Here is a 22,608-nt window from a genome sequence, read left to right as displayed (position 1 = left end):
TTAATCCCTTTTTTTTCCCCTTAAAATTGTTGGCTTTTGTACTATAGTAATTCCAATGTGTTGTGCTCTCATTCATGACTGGTATTAGGGTTCCTGGCAGGTGACTGCTGTATGTGGCCCTTTTATACTGCTAATGGAGGGCCTTTGTAGTTTTCAAGGACCCTGCTCTCTCTGTGGGTGGGGGGGGGGGGGGGGTGTGCATGCAGCACTCACTGTACTGTACTAATAGGATCGGTGTCATGTGGGCAGTCAGAGGAAAAGGAAACCACATTTTATTCCGAGAACAAGTGTAGGTGTAACAGCTGTGGTGTTAGTCTCTCCCTCACACACTCCTGCAGCAGGTTGTGAGGACAACCAGTGGAAGCGTAAATTGAAATGTTATTGTTAAATTCCATAAGTTCTTACTACTGGCCAAACAAACCCGACTCTTGTTGAAGCACACCTGTTGCCTAGACAACAGTGAGGGCAGCCATTTTGTGGGTCATATCTATGAGATTGCAGCCTATTCACATGATGTGACATCATGTGCCGTGGGGGGAAATGTACTCTCACCTTGGTATAGGACTCCCCTGTGGAGATAACATAGACGCAGATGGCAGCATAGGTCAAAATCAAACCTAGGACCTGAGCACTGTGCGAGAGAAGTGAAAATGGGTAATGGTGCCAAATATATTTCCATATATCTGTATGTGCTTATATTTATGTTATGGTCCAATGCATTTTTTTCAATACTACTTTGTCTGATTTGTATCAATATGCTAACAATCTTTATATAATCTCAATAGGGGCAAACTGTAAAATAAAGTGTTACAAATGCAGAATTAATACACGTTTGACAAAAAAACACACATTATTGTATTTGTCTTTGTTCACTTTTTTGTCTAGAACCAAAAATTTCTTTGCAGACTCCTCTGTGTCACTGGTCTATTGGTATAATTCCTCTTTCTCTTCATGATGTGACTATGGGTAGAAGTTGTCAGCGATAATACTAACAACCCCCACCCACCCCCCTACGCTCCTGTAGTAGCTGCTTACATTGCTGTGTGACACAGATAGGGCTGAGATGGGGGGGGGGGGGGGGGTGCGACAGTCATATAACCTCCGGCAGAAGCATCACACAGCAGGTTGAACAGGGAGGGGTGGCAGGGAGAGCATTAGCAAGTCTTAACAATTTAAATAATTGGGCTAAATCCAAGTACCGTGTGTGTGTCTCCTTAATAACCAGTATGCACAATGCGTGATAAACAGTTGGCAAAAGAAAAGAGAAATTTGGACAAAGAAACTGAAGGTAGAGGCAGATCTGGAATAGCTTAGGGGCATAGACATGGGGCGATTTCAGCCCCATTTCAAATCGATCTGACCAGATCGCTTAGAAATGGAGCACAGAGCACTCTCCGTGTGTAACCCCTATGGCAGTGGTTCTCGAACACTGTTCTCAGAACCCCACACCGTTTACAGTTTCCAGGTCACCCGACAGGTGCACCCCTTACTCACTGACCTGTTTTAAAAGATCCACAGGTGGAGCCAATTATTTCACATGGTTCTGTGAGGAGACCTGCAATACACGCACTGTGTGGTGTCTCGAGGACCGGCTTTGAGAACCTGTGCCCTATGACGATACCCGCACGGAAACAAATCTTGCACTGTCTTTCCTGCGAGTTTGCAGGGTTTTGCTTAGAAACAATAGGCAAAACCCCACTTCACACCGCATCACTAGTGGCGCACGATGTGTGCTCATGCTTAACGCTTTGAGTGCCACCGTTGCTGTGAGCAATTCTTTAAAATAGCCGCTAAAAATGCCGGCATCGCTCACAGCGACTGATCTTTTAGTATAAATAAATACAAATACAGCCAAGTCTATTCATTTATATTGCACCCAAAAAATGAACAGTCGCTGTGAGCGGCGCTGGCATTCTCACAGCAATATTGGCACATGGAGGGTTAAGCTCTGCTTTATCTGTTATTGGTGGGTAGAGGAGATTTGGGAGTGCATATGTTCTGCCCCCGATCATGCAATAATACAGATATAGACACGGTAGGAAGCAGATATGTAACTAGATATTCATAGGCCCCATAGCAATGTCTGTTAGGGGCATTACTGTATGTGCCAATTAATGGTGATAAATGTATATAGGGCATATAACTTACACAGTACAGATTGGGCCCCATAGCAGCTGCACCTATAGTAGTTACTCTCCTGGCATGAAGTCCCTAGGGGTGCCGGACCTGTTCCCAACAGTCATTTACCTGACGTCGGGATCCCGACTGTCAAAACACCGACAGCCGGGTGCCCGACGGCCACCCGCTATTTTCCCTCGTGGTGGTCCACGACCCCCACTGAGAGACCAGTCTGAAGAAAACAGGCCAATTGCAGGTTCCTCCGTTGCGGTGAGTGTCCCTGCTTTAGGTGTGCTGCGCCAAGGATCTATCTGATCTGAAGCCATCAAGGGTGCATCGGGTGTATTGTTCATTCTAGCACCCGCCAACTTTGAAAACCCATGCAGTTCTTCTTCCCTGCCTGGGGTGTCGCTGTCTGCTGTGCTGTTTCTAGCAAGGTCTGGTTTGCATATCAGTGCTGATATACAGACCACACTGTGCTAGATGCACTACAGCAGACAGTGACACCCCAGGCAGGGAAGAGGAACTGCATGGGATTTCAAAGTTGGCGGGTGCTAGAATGAACACTACTTGTGTACTTCACATGTATCGCATGTAAGCCTGGGGGCGGCAGAATTGATAAATCCTAATCAAAAGACTGGGCATCCACTGATTGGCTGAGAGCTCTCTCAACCAATCAGCGGCCACCCAGTCTTTTGAATAGGATTCTTTCAAATCTGTCCCCTGGACCATGCTCCCTGCCTGCCGCACGGTGATTAGCACCTGCGATATGCTGCTGGCGGCTGCACATATTCTCTGTGCAGTTTGTCCGACATCTGATGTGCATGGGACCGCACATTGGATCCGATCGGCCCAAATCGCAAGTGTATGACATCCACCTTCACCCGATTTCTTGGCCCGATCCTCCGGAATGGGGTGAATCAGGCCCAAATTGCGAAGTGTATGGGGGCCTTAACACTTTACTGATCTTTCTACTCCTCCGTAGGATCGTGTGTGCGTTTGTGCGTTTGTGTGTGTGTGTGTGTGTGTGTGTGTGTGTATTCCGGGATGTGGAATGCAGGGCTTCCTGGTTTGCTTATAGGAGTAGCAGACGTATAGGCTGACACACGGCAGAAGGAGAGGGGGGGGGGGGGGGGTCATATGTCCATGAGTCACATGAACTTTGCAGCCTGTGTTCATGAGTGGATGTGACAGTGCATTTACCAGGTTGTGTCACACTACAGAGGGTGTGCTGATGCACTGTGGTACACACACACGCACGCGCGCAATATTAGGAAACCGAGAAGTCTACAAAGCTTTCTTTTTACAGTACTTGCATGAGTGTGAAGCAGATTGTAAGTAGATGAGGTTTTGTGAGAAGAAATATTTATTTGTAGGGTTACATCTCCAGCAAGTAAGGGGGTCGGAGCGGGATACGTTTAGCATCCCGGCAGTTGGAGTACTGGTGTTTATAATAGGGATTCTGGCATCCCGACTACTTACAGGAGACTGGTCACGGAGGATGTTGGCACCAGAATCCCAAGTTTGGCAAGTAAGGTGAGCGCTAGTGTTAGGCTTAGGCAATAGGGGGGATGCCTTCATTAGAAATTCTTAATGCCGGCATCCCAAATTCCACCTTGTCAGAACACACAGGGTATGGCATCTGGGTATGCGTTGGAACAGTAGTGGGCAGGATGAGATGCCGTTCCAGGAGAAGTGAATTTTTAGCGTGGGGTCAGGAGACGTGCTTCCGGGAAAAGGAAATGTGTGGGGTTGAGGTGTGGTTCCAGGAAAAGTGAATGTGGAGAGGGGATACTGTTTCGGGACCAGTGAATGGGTGGGGTGGGGAGGGGATACTGTTTCGGCACCAGTGAATGGGTGTGGGAGGGGATGCTTTTTCAGGACCAGTGAATGGGTGGGGGATGCTTTTTCGGGACCAGTGAATGGGTGGGGGGGGGATGCTGTTTCGGGACCAGTGAATGGGTGGGGGGGGGATGCTGTTTCAGGACCGATGGGTGGGGGGGGATGCTGTTTCGGGACCGGTGAATGGGTGGGGGGGGGGGATGCTGTTTCGGGACCGGTGAATGGGTGGGGGGGGATGCTGTTTTGGGACCGGTGAATGGGTGGGGGGGATGCTGTTTCGGGACCGGTGAATGGGTGGGGGGGATGCTGTTTCGGGACCGGTGAATGGGTGGGGGGGGGGGATGCTGTTTCGGGACCGGTGAATGGGTGGGGGGGGATGCTGTTTTGGGACCGGTGAATGGGTGGGGGGGATGCTGTTTCGGGACCGGTGAATGGGTGGGGGGGATGCTGTTTCGGGACCGGTGAATGGGTGTGGGGGGGGGGATGCTGTTTCGGGACCGGTGAATGGGTGTGGGGGGGGGGATGCTGTTTCGGGACCGGTGAATGGGTGTGGGGGGGGGATGCTGTTTCGGGACTGGTGAATTGGTGTGGTAGGGGATGCTGTTTAGGGACCAGTGAATGGATGGGGTGGGGGGATGCTTTTTCGGGACCAGTGAATGGGTGGGGGGGATGCTGTTTCGGACCAGTGAATGGGTGGGGGATGCTGTTTCGGGAACGGTGAATGGGTGGGGGGATGCTGTTTCGGGACCGGTGAATAGGTGGGGGGATGCTGTTTTGGGACCGATGAATGTGTGTGGTAGGGGATGCTGTTTAGGGACCAGTGAATGGATGGGGTGGGGGGATGCTGTTTCCGGACCAGTGAATGTGCATTTTTGGGGTGAGGTGTAGTTCTGGGTGTTCATAGACAGATATTTTAAAAAGCAGTACATTGGGCATGGAAGCAGAGATATTGTGCTGTTGTAACTGTGTGAATGCTGTTCGCTATAAAGGTGGTCTGTAGGGTGCAGGAATGAGATGTTTGGGTACAGAATAGTGGAACACTGCGGAATGCAGAATTTTGTTACCAAGCTTTAGGTTTGCTATGTGTGAAGTGCAGGGAGGGGCTGTGAGCAGCGGAGGGGCACTGTCCTTTTACAGCAGAGGGGGGGTTCATACATTTTTGTGTTTGGGTTGGACAGCGAGATCCTGGTGAGCGAGAACAAGACAGAACCCAATGTTCCAGAGACGTGACGGGAGAGGAGGAGGAAGGGGGGGGGGGGGTTGGAGGGAGCATCGTGAGGAGGATTTGTGTCGAAATGCCAACCGTACATACTACAATTCTTATTAACCCTGTCTTGTGTGTTTGTGTGCATCTGTGCTATTGTTGGTGAGCTATTTATTGGGCAAATTCGCTTTTTCGATGGTTAATGGATGCATCGCTCAAGGTTGCATTTGTAATCTGATCTCCGGCAGCTTTGTTTAATATTTCACTGCTGGTAAAAATGTAGTAATTAAACCTGACCCCTCTCATAGGTTGCATGGTAAGCGTGTACATTTCATGTATAGTCTGATTCTCCTATGCTGCCAGGTATAATATCTATAATTGCGATTTTCCCGGATTCCTGATCAATCGCCCTGACTATACATACCATACAATCCATATTTACATTCCGTTAGTGAGTTTGGCTTGACATCATGTGGTAGGAATGCCGCACAGCCCTACCACCCTCTCTAAGCTGCTGCTGATGGTACTCTCCGGACCTGATGAAGCGGTTTATGCGCACCAGGTGGTTTCTTACAACTACTATGGTGGGTAATGTGCCCTTGTGCTGCAGTGCAGCTGCTGCTCCGATCGATGTGCTGCGGAAGCCGCGGCGCCGTTGGCTGTTGGCGAGGCTGCCCAGTTTTAGAAAACTGGGCATGTGGGCCTTGTTGTATGTGTGTGCCAAATCCAAAGATTTACTGGCCTCCAGTGTGGGTGGCCATTTTGAATAAGCTTGGGCTTTTTCAGAAGGCCGATGGTGATTGGATGCTGCGTCTTCGAGCACAGCAATCCGATCTCTAATGCCGGCAGTGGACATATTTTGTCCTCAGGCGCCTCCTGTGGCATAATCCTACTTTCCCATTGCTGCAGAGACTATGTGCCTAACACCTCAGGAGGGTTCAATAAACGCAGCCTTCAGGCTGGTCACGCAAATCAAATGATTGGCTTCTGGGTACTTTGTTGCATGCAGTCTGCCAAGCCCATACAATTTTTACATAGAAAAATGCATGTTATGTTCAGCAGAAGAGCGCTGCATAAAATGTATTTAATCCAATATCAAAAAAAAAATTGCTACAATTTCTATAGCATCTCCCAACTCTCTGCTTTGCCCGATCTGCACCTGTCCACCACACATCACCGTGCCAGGTACTTTGTTTATTTGAGTTTTATTTCATGACCTGAACTCCCCTTCTGAAATGAGCTCCCTCATACAACAGGACTTTACCCTAACCTTCAGCCATTCCCAGCACATGCACCCTTTTTAAGCCAGATCATGAACTTCCCAAACCACCTTGTTCCCCTTAGCATACCTCCATGCTCCCCATACATAATGGAAGTTTGTTAATTGTCCGGCTCAAACGGCCCTTTGATCCCCGTTGCTGTGTGACTGGATTTTTAAATGTGACAGTTGCTTACATACTGCACTGGCTGGGTGACTTGGAAAACCCAACATCTTAGGGGTACTTGAGGACCGAGGTTGGGAACCATTACTATAGCCCCCATTGAGCACAAGTTCCGATTTGCGTTTGGATTGACCAATCTGCAATCTGTGTCACTTACCCTACTATATCTGCCTACTATAGTCCTATAGATGTCACTTCATTCACATTCTTACCTCTTTATCTGTGTGTTTTATTCACGTTCTTAGTATGCTGGCGCTGTGTAAATACTAAGGGGGAAATTTACTAAAGGAAATGTGTAAAAAATAGGTGTAAAAATAGGTGTATTTGTATCCAGAAATACACTTATTTTTGACATTTTCTATCCCAAAAATACGGCAATTCGTATTGATGTGCTATCAATACGAATTGCCATATTTTTGGGATAGAAAATGTCAAAAATAAGTGTATTTCTGGATACAAATACACCTATTTTTACACCTATTTTTTACACATTTCCTTTAGTAAATTTCCCCCTTAATGTCTTCCATTTAACTCTGTGTGTACACACTGGTCTGTTCCTACATTTCTTAGTAGTTTACTAATTGCTGTCATTTATGCTGAATGAATAGATGTTAAAACTAATTTCAACCAATTAATTCATGACATGTTTTTCCTGTTTTTACTTGATGGCGTTTTGCATCTCTGTGGGATTCCATGTTTCCTGATAATGTGCTACAGGGAAGCAGGGACATGATCAGCGAGGGTGTGGTATGGGGTTCCGACAGTTGGGATCCCGACAGTCATTAGCCCGACGTCGGGATCCCGTCTGCCCGGACTCAGACAGCATGGCTACGCGAAACACCTATTCTCCCTCTATTGAGGTCGTGGACCCCCACGAGGGAAAATAGCGGGTGGCCGTCAGGCACCTGACTGTCGGGATCCCGACTGTCGGGAATGCGTCCGGCACCCATCAGCGAAGCGACCAAAACGAATCTGGATAGGTGGATCCTTTAAAGCAGGCCGTGCCAACCTGTGGCTCTCCAGATGTTGTGAAACTACAAATCCCAGCATGCCTTGCCACAGTTTTGCTATAAGGGAGTGTTAAAACTGTGGCAAGGCATGCTGGGATTTGTAGTTTCACATCATCTGAAGAGCCACAGGTTGGCCTGTCCTGCTTTAAAGGCTAATAAAGTGGATTTGAAAAGTTAAACATTAATGTTTAGTTTGACTTCCCTACTGTGACATTCCACCCGATCCACAGTGTCTACTGTGGGTGCAGCGCTGCTCTCCTGGCTCCTGCTTGCAGAGCAGATTAATTATTGATCAAACTGGTGACTTTCATGGAATTATGTCAGCATGTAGTGATGAACTTCTGAAGCAGTAACCTAGCTGTTCTGCCATTAAATAAACAGTTTCATCCAACTTTAACACCTATTTAATTTTTTTTATTTTTTCTATGCATGTGTAAGAATGTAAAATGCTTTGATTGAGGCCAGAGAAAGTTGTTGCCCTTTCTCAGTTCAGCTGACTCCAGTAACAGCATAAATAAACATTTGAAAGTAAAGGTGGGTACACATGGTACGATTTATCGGGCAATGTTGGTACTTTCAACCCATCTTCCCGATATTCATATAGTTTGTATGTCCAATCCAAGAGGACCATTCCGTGGTTGACGCAGTGTTGCAATACAGCTTGTAACAGTACATTATGCTGTTGTATGGTGGATCATGTAGTGCAGGCATTCCACGGTCCTCAAGGCACACCAACAGTGTAGGTGTTAGTGATATCCAGGCTTAAGCACAGACGGTTTAATCAGAATCCCTCAGATACTAATTAAGTCACCTGTGCTCAAGCCTGGATATCACTAAAACATGCACTGTTGGTGTGCCTTGAGGACCGTGGTTGGGAATGCCTGATGTAGTGTGTAGTGATGCGATGTATCATTACATGTAATTGCTGGGTCACACCTAGCTTTACAGTTTTCATTGATTGGTTGTCAGCACAGCTAATTGAATGGCTGCAAGTCGTGTCTAGATTGTAATTGTGCCTTGCTAGTTTGTTAATGTCTCACCCAGCCTATGAGTGTCCACACACTGCTATAACTTCAGTCTGATCTATACAACAAAAATAAGATTGTGTTTCATGGATCGGCAGTCAGTGTATTTCTGTCTGTTGCACCACACTCATCGTGTAAATAGCCCACTACTTGCTCCATTCACACAATTAGCCTGGCTCAGAATAGCTAAGCTATAGATAACTCTTGCCTGTCAGTTAGTGCTAATGTGACTTAAGCAAAGTGATGCTGGCCAGGAGACACTACGCAGATGACGACTGCACTTACCAGCAATTTAAATAAAGTAAAAAAAAAAAATTACCATTTTGAGCACAATTTATTCTCCTCAATAACGAATCACAATAAACACAGCACCCGGAGGTGTAGCGGACGCCAACAGATGTGTCCCAATACATTATTATTACAGTCTCGCCAAACAAACAGGTCCAGTGCAGCTCTGCTACTGCTTTGGCGGTTTTTGTTTCACCCAAAAAATATATCTTACTTGCAATGGCATGGGACGAGGGCACACCAGGAGACTGCACTGGTTAATTTCCTAAGTAGCGCTTGTGTACCTGACTGCAACATAGTGGGCACACACTGGTCGACATTTTAAATGATTTTGTGGATTCCGACAGGTCGGAACAGCAAAATCGAAATATCGCCCAATGTTTGCGCACAGCGTCGCTGACTAAGCTCACTCCCGCTTTTTGTCGGTGAAATTCTTTATCGTCTGTATATGTAGGACGATGGAGGGTATCGCCAGCGAGAGTCATGCTGTAAAGGTTGCCGGGTACACCCATCGTTTAGAGTATTTCCTACTAGTTTAAGCTTTTTGTATGATGAATGGTGCAACAGCCAATCGGCTCCCAACTGCCATTTGTCATGTCAAGTATAGGGGAAATCTCGCGAGAGGTTGTAGCTCTCACGAGATTTCCCCTGTACTTTTACTCCCTCCGCAGCCGCCGGGTGGGTGGGCCGCACAGACTGGTTGCGGGGGCCGTATACGGCCCACGGGCCGGAGGTTCCCCACCGCTGTTGTACAGCATGAGTTTACTTACCATTAGATCTTTGATACATAGTGCTATTCATTATCCAATTTGGTTGTTTTATATTACATTTGATGAATATGTGACACTTGCTGTTCTCTCCATAGTAACCAAGATTATCACTGGGTTATCTGCCCAACTGTCATCTTTCAAACATATTGACAGTTGGGAACTAATTGGCAGGATCACCATATTTCATACACAACCACTTTTTAAATATCTAAAACTTGCTAAATGGCCCCGTAATTCTGTATACGTAGTGCTTTCTCCCCCACGCCAAGACATTCCATTGAGGCTTGTATACAGTGGTTACGGCACAGTGCTAGTACAGTCACACAAGAGCTGGTGGCTCACTTGCGCCGGGTATCTCTATCTAGATGGCATATTGAGGCTAGGTGCAGGACTATACACAAGTAGCATTTTAGGGCTTGAACCAGATCATTGTGAACATTGTACTTGGTGGTTCTCGATGTCACTAGTTCATAGATTGTCAAAGCGTATCTGTCCTGTAAATGGTTTCGTCGACTAGGTGTATGTGGTACTAATGCATATGTTATACAGGGAAGGCAGTGTATATACAATATGAAGGTTACTGTGGAACTGGATGGATATTTATCCATAGCCCTCTATCCGGATACATTTGTGGTTCCCTGAAGTTGGCTTCCATGTGGAGCACAACAATCTGAAACCATTCATTGGATGAGTCCTTGGTATGAGTGACCTCATTCTGGGCTGCTTATTGCAGTAGTCGCCTTTTTTATAATTATGTACTGAATGAATCGGTTGATATTTTGGCGATATCTGTATATATTTTTTTCGTTTTAGTTCGGCCTCCTCCTTGTCCTGTGTGCCCTAAGGAGGTTGTCTAATGCATGACTCTGTTCTTCAGCCTATGCACACACTGTGATATCAGGGTCATTAGTGCAGAGGGCAAGTCCAAGTGGTGGCACACTAAGTTCTAGAACCTAGTCATGAATTCTTCTTAAAGGAGAACATTCTGTACTTTATTTTTATTTTTTCCTGAAACTATCCGTATTCTCCACATGGAGGTGGCAGGAATTCTATGCAGAGGCTTTGCATTCCACTAGTTTCCTCACTGAGGCATGAGGTGCCAAATGAAAAGCTGCCTTCTAATGTTTATTTAGTAAGCCAATAAAATGGCTGCCTCCATTCTGCATAGCCTCTGGGTATGATTTAACCTGCACTGGTGTTGGGTACATCCTAAACTACTGATTTAATTTTTTTAATATGACCTATTCTAACTTTCCTTTTAGCATCTATCATTTGTGTAATTCTGTTCCTAGAGTTTGGCATACTGGTAACCTCACCTGTTTTATATATAGTATTGGAGGTTTCTCTTGCATCTCTGAACCTATGTTTGAGTACGGGGTGTGTGTGTGACACCTGCTTTCTCAGGCTACCTGTCTGTTATGTTTTAGCCTGGTCTACCCCCAACCTACTGTGCTGTGCTTACTCCCACCCGCTACACACCTTTTCCGTCCCCCTCCTCTGCTTGTTTCCTTCCTGTCTCTCTCCACTCGCCCCCTCTTCCTGAATACGCCCCACGCGGTCACCTACAGCTCGTCCGGGGCTTGGGAACCCCACAATTGTGTTCTATCTGTTCTAAATTTATTTTTTTGTTATCCCACTTCAGTTCTTGTTTGTGTGTGTGTGATATAGATATATCTATCTATCTATCTAGATCTACTTAAATGCATGATGAATCTCCCATATAGCATTGAAGAATATGTTAGCATGGCTGCAATAAATAGCACAGTGTAAGGGTTTCCATAACTATAATGCGGAGATGGAGAAACCAATGTAAGGGGCCAGTGCGCCTGGTACGTCAATGCATTTTCTATTCTGCTGGGCACCCCATGGTCTGTCCGTGGCAACATCAGGGTTAATGTAGGGGTGTCTGTATAACTAGTGCCAGATGCGGGCATAGTGCCAGCTTCCACGTCCTGTGTACAGAATGCGCGGTCATGTGACCAGAGGGGGAGGCTGAGGTGCAGATGAGCAGTGTGTTAACCCTTGCAGAGCAGGGAAGCACTCAGCAGTGCAACATCTGTACTACATGCGGCACAGTTCTCTTACAAAGGAAGAGCCGCAGGGTTATATAAATGTGCAGTGACGCCTCTGGAGGAATAGGCACAAGAGATGACTGTGTGTTATATCTGTTTCTGCAGCCACTGACAAGAGTCGCCTGCAAATGAATTCAATGAACCCCATGAAACCATCCCACCCAGGCACAGGACACAGGTGAGACCCTGCAACATGTTTTGTTGCATTCATTCATTGTGCCTTTTTAGTGTTTGTTTTGCAAGCACAGACTTTATGTTGGTTGTCGTCGTATACGTGTTGTGGTTCTAGAATGAGAGTAAGCGGAACCAGCTGCTTGTAAGAAATGATTTATGGAACAGGGTTCCCTATAAAGATTGCAGGGACAAATGGAAATAAATACAGCCGTTTCCTGTTGTGACTTTAAAATGTATTTATCTGTGTAATGCCCAAACAAAAAAATCCTGAAAGGTTGGTTGGTCGGAATCTCCGCACTGATGCATGCGGTGTCTGTGGGGGCACGGGCTCTCTTACATCCCTGCGTATGTGATGTCTGCCTCCTTGTTTCTGTGTCTCATGTATCCCTTGTATTTAAACGTTCTCCCTCTGGTTTGTGCACTCACCAATAACTCCCGCCTCTGCCCTCAACAGTGATGGTTCATTTGCATACGAGTCTGTTCCCTGGCAACCAAATACCAATCAGGCTGCAGGATCGCTCTCCGTAGTAACCACCGTCTGGGGTTTGAGCAACACGTCGCAGAGCCAGGTAACATGATGTCACGGAAGGCGGCGCACGCTGGCATGCACAGTCTTGGCCACTCCCCCCCTGTTCAGGACCTGTCCAGCATTATTCTGATTAACCCTCTCTTTATCGTCTCACTTGCATCGCTCACTCCTCACTAGTAGGCCAGCTGTGTCTCATACCTGCACATTAAAAGCTCATTTTCTATATTATTTTCCTACCTTTTGAAATATTGCTCACTTGGACTTTCACTCTTAGGAGGGCCTTGGGAATCCCATGGTGCCCAGCGGTGGCCCCACAGGAGGCGGAGTCATGCCGGGGCTGGCTGGCAATAATGGGGGAATGGGAAACCCGCAGTACATGAGCCAGCAGGCATATCCTGAAGGTGGAGCTGGGAAGGGATATCTGCAACAGAGCATGTACGGTCGTGGTGGATATCCAGGAGGGTCAGCTTACACAAATAGGTAACATAACCTTTGTTTTGTGCTATATATTAAGTGTTGCTGGCCATTCAGCCAACAAAGCTATATTCCTTCTCAATCCTCGGCTTCTTCTCTAATGATTTCTTACTGATAGTCTTATTACTTCTTGAAGACCCTACACTTATTTTTTATTTTTTTTAATTCTATATATCATCAGTGGCCCCTGAGGAAGCTGCTGGAGGGGCCAGCATTTGTGCAGGTCTCATTCAGGCATTGTCTTCTGAGCAACGTGTTTTTGGTTATTTTTACTTCTGATAAATCTGTAGCAAAGTACATGTGTATTGTGACCATGTGCAATGTGTGTGCCATGTACAGAGTCCAATCTCCAGTCAGATGGGTATATTGCTCCTGTATAGTGTCTCTAGATAGTGTACTCAGATAAAGGAGACTATGATCTTCTTAGTGACTGGGATAATGGCAGGTGGCGTGGCGGCTGACCTTTCTGGACTAAAGCAATATATTGAGAGGGCCGCCTGCCCAGTCACTAGGACCTGGCTATTAATTGCTTCTGCTGTGTGCAGGTGATTGGCATATTTCTCAGAGCAGCCATTAGCTTGCCTTTTGTAATGGATATACTGATTATAACATGCATGTGTTACTTGTATTCCCCTTGAGAGCTCTTGGGTGTTTTATAACATTTACTTTGTTACGGCTAGTTATCCTGGAGGCCCGACATCTGGAGGTGGGATGGGCATGCCTCAGCACTCCGGTCGCGGCCCAACAGACTTTACACAGGCGGCGGCCGCAGCTGCGGTGGCGGCAGCTACAGCAACGGCGACTGCAACGGCAACAGTGGCAGCACTGCAGGAGAAACAGAGCCAAGAGATGAACCAATATGGAGGGGTGAGTTGTGGGATAGTGAGGCCCCGATATGCTCTTAGAGGGATATTTATTGAAGTTTGGAGAGAGCAAAAGTATCAACCAATCGGCTCTTAACTGACCTTTTTCAACCACAGCCTATAACATAAGTGGTGATTTGTTGGTTCTTTATCTGTCTCCAAACTTTGCTAAATCTTCCCCACAATTTCTGCATGTTAATATTAAATCACAGCTGCCAATATTTATCAAACTTTCTCAAGGACAGATTTCATTATCTTTCATTTATCTTGTACATTCTCTAAAATGTCATCTTGAATGTGGTTGCTATGGGCAACACTACTGCTTGTCCTCTGTAGATCCTTTCCCCCAATATTTGTTTTATGTTCTGTGAGGGGGATATGTCAGACCAAAGACAAGTTGCCCATAGCAACCACTCCGCTCCTACCTATTGTATAAAATGTACTTTATAAGTGCTAAATGGAAGCGGGCTGGTTGCTATGGGCAACGTCCCCACTTGCCCATTCCTCCACTCTTTTTTTTTTTTTTTTTTGAGGGTTTGATCGCTTTCCCCCCTCTATGCAACTATCTGAATAATAGGATTTGTCTTCTCTCTGCAGGTGGGACCATCTCATAATTTTGGTGGCCAGTTCATGCCTCACTCCGGACCCCGAGGACCATCTATTCCGGGTGGAATGAATTCCGGGGGCATGGGGTCAGTGATGGGGGCTGCAGGTATGGCTCAGATGGGTATGAACTCTGCAAGAGCACAGGGCATGAATCCTGTGTATGCCGGGCAAAGGATTCCACAGCACGGGTACCCCGGGCAGCTTCAAAGCCAGCAGATGCAACGACAGGGAGTGAAAAGGACATACTCCAATGAGGTGAGGCTGGCGCCTGTATTTTGCACCGCGCAGTACAGATAACTATATGCGGAAACCACTGATGGTCTGACCTAGCTGAAACTGATAATAAAGTTGTGTCTTTCTGCTTTCTCCATAGGGCTACGCACCTCAGCAGTACATGCAAGGTGGCCAGTACCCACCCCACGCAGCACAGTATGCACCATCTGCCCCCCAGCAATCTGCTCCGTCCCCGTCCTACCCAGGGCACCGTGTGCAGCAGAACATCTCGCAGTACATCCCCCAAGCAGGTCCTGGGGGACATTACTACAAGGTAAGTGGTCGTCTAATCTATACATCATTCTTTGCTATAGATTTATCCTGTTAATGTTCTGCGTCCTTTGGAATGTTTCCTATTAGTACATGAATTAAAATAGAATAATTAAACACTTCTACTGTAGGGGCTTATATTCATGCATTTGGCTGGGTACAGTATTAGCGGGAGTGGACACTTTCTCGCTATGCTCCCCAGCAGCTGCGGCTACAAGTAGTATGGGAAGAGGCCTCCACCAATTGGATTGGTACGGAAAACACGAGGAAGGTTGTCTACTTTTGGACCTTCTAGCATGTGACTTGTAATTGTCTGTTGGGTTTGTATGCTTGTACTTCGTAACTTGTGAGCTCCACTTGCACAAGGACCGACGTTGCGAACACTCTCCCATAGGATATGTCCTACCCTTGATAGCTTCGCTCTTGTATCCTCAATGATACCTTTATTTTATTGATGAGACCTAATAAGATTGCAGCTAACTGTATACAGTTCATGGCTGTAAATATTTGATGTATGTGACCCATTATATTAGTAGCATCCATGCGTTAGGTCTCTTAGATTTTAAACTGCATTTTTGTAAAACTAATACATATACAATGTTCCTGTATAAGTGCTTTTTAATATTGATAGATTGGAGCCTGGGAAGTTGTCACCATGAGAACAATGAGGACTGTGACCACAATGGTCTTCTCCTAATCGGGAGGATGACAATAGCAGTGGGTTAGTACCTGCGGCGTCTCCTACTTACATTTGGTAGGAGGGTCGCCGCTATAGTTAGTTCTGGATCCTAGTTGGACAAAGGTACTGCACAACAGGGAAATGAGCAGGGTCCGAACATGGTAGCCCAAATAGACCCTCTGCTTGTTACTAGAGGCAGGAGATGGTAGCATAGATTGTGACCGTGTGCGGCCACCGGCTTTGCTCCTCCCCCTGGCATGTCACGTGGTTGGGTGTGAGGTTATTTCTCCAACTTTGGTCTAGCAACTACTATACCGCTACCCTGCTGCCTGAAGACATTTTCCTCCTCCAGTTTCCGGCACTTATGCAGTGCAGCCAGAATGTGCAAATCCCTGCCGTCTATAGACTGTAGCTACTGCAGTCCATAGAAGCCGGATTGGACTGCCTGATAAGTCCTATAGGAAGCCAGCTTTCTACTTATAGCAGCCTGGACTGGAAGTCCTGGAAAAAGGAAACCTGACTCGGTACTGCCATGTGTCTCTGTCACTGAATAGGCAGTCTCTACACTGGCTTCACTGTGACTGGCGGTCTCACAGGCTTCACTGACACCCAGTGGTGAGGCAGATTTTTACCTGGGGGGACTGCAGTTCCAGCAACCCATAGGTAAAATCCTCAACTGGTTAGTACTTCTCAGATCAATCTCTAATGTTTTGCCTCAGTAGAGTGCTGATGAATGCAAAGTACACCCGTTTCTCCAGATATTGTTCCTTGTTCCTTTTCTAGAAGTGATGTGCATGTGAATTATGTTTGTCCACTCTCCACCACTACTTTTCTGTAGTGTTCCTCTCTGCATTGCTGGTCTATTCCTTCTCTTTGTCACTGCATCATCTCACTTATAGCTTCTACTGTCTCTCCCTGCAGCTCACGGATCAGTATAACGGACAGGGCAATAACTTCAATGGTGGAAACTTCACTTATAATCAGACGATGAGCGGGGTGAGTAAGGAATTATAGTTACTTTATATTTTTTATGCACCTGTCACAAATAATGTTCTGTATTGTGTACTTTATCTGAAGGATGTACTGTGGGGGTGTTAACATTTAAAACTTCCACTTAACAATTTTTTTTTTTTTTTTTATGTATTTTTACATTTTCCAGCCAGGACGCTCCATGCCTGGGTATCCCAGCTCGCCCTTACCGGGGAACCCCACTCCTCCCATGACACCTGGAAGCAGCGCTCCACCATACCTATCACCAGGCCAGGATGTCAAGTCCCCTTTCCTGCCTGATGTTAAACCTTCCCACAACTCCTTGCACCAGTCGCCCACAGGTGGGTATAAGATACAGAGGTTTAGTTGGCATGGGGGAAGAAGGTTGTCCGGTGCCAGCAGGAGGCCATCTTGGGTTTTCTGCTCAGAATTTTTTGTAATATTATTCCAACTGTAAAACACCACCCGAAGCTGAACAAAGTGGCGGCTGCTATTGGGGGCATTAATATTGGGTCAATATTCTGCCTTAAGGTAGAGACACTGGACTCTGCGAGTCCACCAGAAACCGCACGCAGAGACGCCCCCCCCTTCCCCGTGAATGGCCTCACGGCCGCGAGTGGATGATCTACATAATCATCCATTCGCAGGTGGAAATCATTCGATGGTCCGCAGGTGCCATGTGCGAGGCCAGGGTGGGCAGCTGACATCTGCTGATGGCAGCTGCCCACCCAGCGTTCTTACGGGAACGCCCATGAAATGCTTGGCGTTCCATATGTAAATAAGTTCGCCATGGCCCCACGCACCCGTTATATGCACATGCGCAGAAATGACCGTGCGCATACACCATCATCGGTCCCCCGTACGAGTGTTCTGATCTGTGCAAACGGACTAGAATAACCTCCACTATTTCCACTCGGTGGCATGCCTATTTTGTTTCATGCCATTCATTGTTGTTTATGTAGCACCACATAATATGTTGGCACATTATACATAAAAGATGACAGTTGTGGGACTATTGGCGCTGTGATATTGGCGTGAGGTGGTAACATTGCTCTGAATTTGTCCCCTCAGGTGCTTCCAACGATGAGCTCCGCCTGACATTCCCTGTGCGAGATGGCATTGTGCTAGAACCTTTTAGATTGCAGCATAACCTGGCCGTCAGTAACCACGTGTACCACCTGCGTGAGTCTGTGTACAAGACGCTCATGATGAGGTACGCCCAAGCAGTGGACTTATTATCAGAGTCCGCCTTCAGTGACTGTGTGTGCACTAGGTGCTGCTATTCACGTGTTTACAGTGTTCAACTTTTCCCTTGCCCTCAGGCCTGACCTCGAGCTGCAGTTTAAATGTTATCATCATGAGGATCGGCAGATGAACACGAACTGGCCCTGCTCTGTCCAGGTCAGCGTGAACTCCACACCTCTGATTATCGAGCGTGGTGACAACAAGACCTCCCACAAACCTCTCTATCTGAAACACGTGTGTCAGCCTGGCCGGAACAGCATCCAGATCACCGTCAGCGCCTGCTGCTGTGTGAGTACGGTATGGGGAGTGTGGTAGGAAGAGGGGAGGGAGGGGGGGGGGGGAAGCCTCCTGGTCTGAGCTAAGAGGTCTACCGAGAGGACTCTACTTTGCTCAGAATGTCCTACACCTATATAATTCATATTCACTATGATATAGGTACACCAGCAATTATCCGGCACCTCTTTTAATCTGGGCACACATCACGCAACAGGGGGGGGAGAGTTAGGCTGAGAGGGGGCTCAGTTATACCACAGGGTAGAGTTAAACTACGGGGGGGCTTGGTTAGGCTGTGAGGGGTGCGAGTACAGGCCATTGGGGGTTTTCCTGTATGTGCCACCAATAATCCGGTAAAACTGAAAACTGGCATAGAGCTGGAATCGGAACGCGAATTATCGGTAGTGTATCTCTTAAATTCACACTGGCAGGAACTACAGAACGGTTATGGTTCCAAAGAGAGTGGTATATAAACCCAGCATAAAAGCCTACACGTTCAAGGACCTTTTAATATGGATCCTTCACCACGTACAGTGTGGAGTCAGTCATATTGTGGGTGGAGTTCATATCCTCCTTATTGGTTTGTCAAAGTCCAGTGACTGAACTGTTGTCTGACTAATTGCTTTGCGGTGTGACTTATTTATGAGCTACTTTTAGTTTCCAGTGATTTTCTAGACTACATTCTTATGAAGATATTTAGCTCACAAATGGATGAATCCACTGTCTGTAGGTTGCAGAAAATGAAAGATCTTACTCCATGCACCTCACTAACCTTTCACTATGGACTTGTTAGTTGACAACTAGTTAGTCCTGCTGTTCTTCCAACGCCCCCAGACACTACCACCACCAACACCTCCCCTCTGCTGTGTCATGTAGCCTCTGCCTACAAACAGAGCTGCCAGGAGTTTGCTGTGGCTGTTTACATGGAAGACCTGCCCATCAAGATATTTAGAGAAATAAGGGGGCAATGAAGTAAACAGGCACCAGCGCCCCCTAGTGCTTTTTTTTTTTTTTTTTAAATAGTGAAAGCTGAAACCAGACCTCTGACTACGCTGTGTTCTGCACTTTGTATTTGTTCTTCTTTTATTGTGTGTGTGTGTGTGTGTGTGTGATCCTTTCTGCTTAAAAATGCTAGTGAGTGTGTAATGGACTTTAGCCACTGAAAGGCTTCAGAAGCCTAAATGGCAATAAGTGGGTGGAGTAGTGTTTCATGGCGACAATCAAATGTTAGGGAAAATTGCACTCAGAGATCCTGATTTTCCCCAGAGCTCTGTAGAGTTATTTATGATCGCACATCCACCTGTGTACATGTCTGTTCTCTGTGGTGTGCTGGTCCCTGCCTTGTGATAGAGCAATCATGGTGTGTTGGGTAGAGGACTGGGTTACACATGGAGATAATTACTTCCCATTTATTCATAACAAAAGGACAACACAAATCTAAAAACTGACTCTGCCAACCACTGTCTCACTTGCCCGTGCCCATTACTAAAGGAGAATTACTTAGCTTGGTTTTACAATAGAACTATTTATTTTATTTTTGTAGTCCTGGATTCAGATTTATCCATCAGTTTCCACAATATCTGTGGATTTGTTCTGAATGCCCCTACTGTCATTTACCGGTCTTGTCCAGTTCGCTTTTGTGTGTGTGTGTGTGTGTGTGTGTGTGTAGCCAGGAGAGCACCGCTGAATGCTTACATTCAGTGGGGGGACCTACAGGATTAGGGCTACATTCCCTATTGTAGTATAACATTTATTGAATGCCTTTCTTAACCCCTTTGCCAACTTCTCTGTGAGAAATGTTCAAAATATCTGCTAAAAATGCCAGCGCCGCTCACATTTGTTCTATAAAAAGAAAAACGTTTCCTATATAACAGTGGTTCCCAACCCTGGTCCTCAAGTACCCCCAAAAGTGCACGTTTTCCATCTCACCCAGCAGATGCACTCATTATTCAGACACATTTTAAAAGATCCACAGGTGGAGCTAATTATGTCACCTGTGATTCTGTGTGGAGACCTGGAAAACGTGCATTGTTGTGGGTACTTGAGGACCAGGGTTGGGAACCACTGCTATATAGAAGGTAAACATTACAGGTCATTATGATAAGTTCAAATGTTTGACAATTTTTATACAGATTTTGATAAATTCACTTGGCAATCAGAGGGTTAAGTGTGTTTTTTTTTTTTTTTTTCTGTCCAAATCTGTTGTATTTGAACTTGTGTTGCACACATCTGATTGGGCGAGAGGCAGTCCTGCCCACCAGTGTTGTACCATATTAGCTCATGTAGAGAATAGTCGCACACGTTCACAGGACAAGTACTAACTTCTGCCACCTACTTCCAGTCCAGAACTAGAGTTCTGCGTTATCTTCTTGTGACTGCCACCTGGCTGTCCGAGTGCAATACGCAAACAGATCACCCTGACCTCTGCATAAATATGGTCTTTGGAAATGTCTGTACTATATGCAAGATGTGTGTTATTATAACACTGACTATTTCTGTTACAGTCTCACCTGTTTGTGCTGCAACTGGTCCACCGACCCTCTGTAAGATCTGTCCTGCAGGGCCTGATAAAGAAGAGGTTGCTTCCTGCAGAGCATTGTATCACGAAAAGTAAGAATCTCCAGCCCCCCTCCCTCTTTTCTGCCTCCCGAATGGTGATGTGCAGGTTTCCCCACTTCTATCATCTTTGCTCTGCGTAAAACTCCTTGATTCACTTTCCCTTTATTGATCTCTCCCCCAGTTAAACGGAATTTCAGCAGCGGCAGCATCCCAGGGACTCCCGGTCCTAATGGGGAGGATGGTGTGGAACAGACGGCTATCAAGGTGTCTCTAAAATGTCCAATAACCTTTAGGAGAATTCAGCTTCCTGCCAGGGGCCATGATTGTCGTCACGTTCAGGTAACTGAGACGCGGCATTTTTCCCTCCATTTTTATATTCTGATGTAACTTTGTTTTTCTGGCGCAGTCCTTATCTAGGTTGTGATTTTGCAGATTGTGTCATTTTTTATTTTTTTAAAGATATGTTTATTGGATACATTAGAGAATACAGGAGTCTGTCCAAAATAAGGTGACTTAGCTTATGAAATCATTAACAGCATGGAACATATGAATCCAAAAACAGCGGAGTTCTATAAAATATTGTATCTGATTTTAGGATGACAAGTAATACATTGATACTGCTTTCACATTGCACAACCTGCTCTGATCCGGTTTTTTAAACGTTTCTTTAACCGGGTCAGAGCAAGTTTAACCCCTTTCACATTGCATGTTGTAAACGGTATATTACTGCTTAATTACCGTTTTTGTACCTTTCACATTGCACCCGTTGTGAAAGGTACAAAACGGTAATTAAGCAGTAATATACCCCCCCCCCCCTTACTTGCCAGCGCACACCACCAGCATTAGAGCTACAATGCCGGCAGTAGGCAGAGCGGGTTCAGGGGGTGACCCAGGGGCGGCAGCCCCTACCCTGAAATGTCAGCACCTACCTCCCTTCCCCGGGCAGAAGCCACACTCACTCGCCTGCAGCAGCATCCCCAGCACCGGCAGAAGCGCACAGTGTAATCACGGCAGTAGTAGCGGCTCGCCGGGTCACCTGGACCACCCGCTCAGCAGGGTCCGCACACAGCCAGCACCTACCTCCCTCCCCTGCCCCAGGCAGCAGCCCCGCTCACCCGCCTGCAGGAGCAGCGGCTCGCCGGGTCACCTGCTCTTGTGTGTCTGCCTGCTGCAGCAGGGTCTGCACACAGCCAGCACCTACCTCCCTCCCCTTCCCAGGGCAGCAGCCCCGCTCACCTGCCTGCAGGAGCAGTGGCTCGCCGGGTCACCAGAAGCACCCGCTCTCACGTGTGTGTCTGCCTGCCGCAGCAGGGTCTGCACACAGCCCATTCAAGGGACCCGCTGCCTCCCGAGCAATGGACCGCACTTGCCAGGTACCTGGGGAGCGTGTGGGAGACAGAGACCCCGCGTCTCTGGGGGAAGGGGGGGGGTGGTGGAGACCCCGCTTGCCTGGTTCCAGGAAATGGGGGACCCCGCTTGGTTCGAGGGGGGAGGAGGGGGTCGAGATCCCGCTGGCCAGGTACCAGGGGAGGGGGGGGGGTCCAGTGTAGGGTACAAAATACTGGTTCACACTGCAGAAATAACGGGTCTGAACCGTGTAGGACTCTGCTTTTTAACCATTTTGAATTACCGGTTCACTTGAACCGGTAATTTAAAATTGGCACTTTCACACTGCAGCTCTAACCATTTTGAAACGGTTAAAAATCAGCAATTTACCGTGTTATAGCTGCAGTGTGAAAGGGGTATAAGTAGTTTATCCATACTATAGGACTAGGGATGCCAATCCCGGGGCATTTTTTCAATTCCGGAAATCGGGATTGAAAAATGCCCGATCCCGGGATTGGCTTCCCTAATAAGAAAAACCCTCCTTGGCCGTCCCGCATATTAACTTACATGTGCGGT

The 22,608-nt window shown here is 46.9% G+C and overlaps 1 protein-coding gene across 3 annotated transcripts in view; it reads left to right on the top strand.

The window, feature by feature from the left end:
• ZMIZ2 (zinc finger MIZ-type containing 2) overlaps positions 1-22,608 on the top strand; it is a 47,925-nt gene that overhangs the window by 15,277 nt on the left and 10,040 nt on the right. For all 3 annotated transcript variants that reach the window (XM_083184706.1, XM_083184708.1, XM_083184705.1), the window contains exons 2-13: positions 11,877-11,949; positions 12,400-12,514; positions 12,749-12,954; positions 13,629-13,815; positions 14,409-14,672; positions 14,791-14,964; positions 16,561-16,635; positions 16,799-16,970; positions 17,701-17,842; positions 17,952-18,162; positions 20,652-20,757; positions 20,888-21,045. In XM_083184706.1, the coding sequence (XP_083040832.1) occupies positions 11,900-11,949; positions 12,400-12,514; positions 12,749-12,954; positions 13,629-13,815; positions 14,409-14,672; positions 14,791-14,964; positions 16,561-16,635; positions 16,799-16,970; positions 17,701-17,842; positions 17,952-18,162; positions 20,652-20,757; positions 20,888-21,045 (1,860 nt within the window). In that variant the 5' untranslated portion in view covers positions 11,877-11,899. The remainder of the gene's footprint in view (positions 1-11,876; positions 11,950-12,399; positions 12,515-12,748; positions 12,955-13,628; positions 13,816-14,408; positions 14,673-14,790; positions 14,965-16,560; positions 16,636-16,798; positions 16,971-17,700; positions 17,843-17,951; positions 18,163-20,651; positions 20,758-20,887; positions 21,046-22,608) is intronic.

Source organism: Crinia signifera, chromosome 4 (genome assembly GCF_055691185.1).
Source record: "Crinia signifera chromosome 4, ASM5569118v1, whole genome shotgun sequence".
Lineage (NCBI taxonomy): Eukaryota > Metazoa > Chordata > Amphibia > Anura > Myobatrachidae > Crinia > Crinia signifera.
Note: the sequence above shows the minus strand (reverse complement) of the source record. Positions and strands in the feature narration are given on the sequence as shown.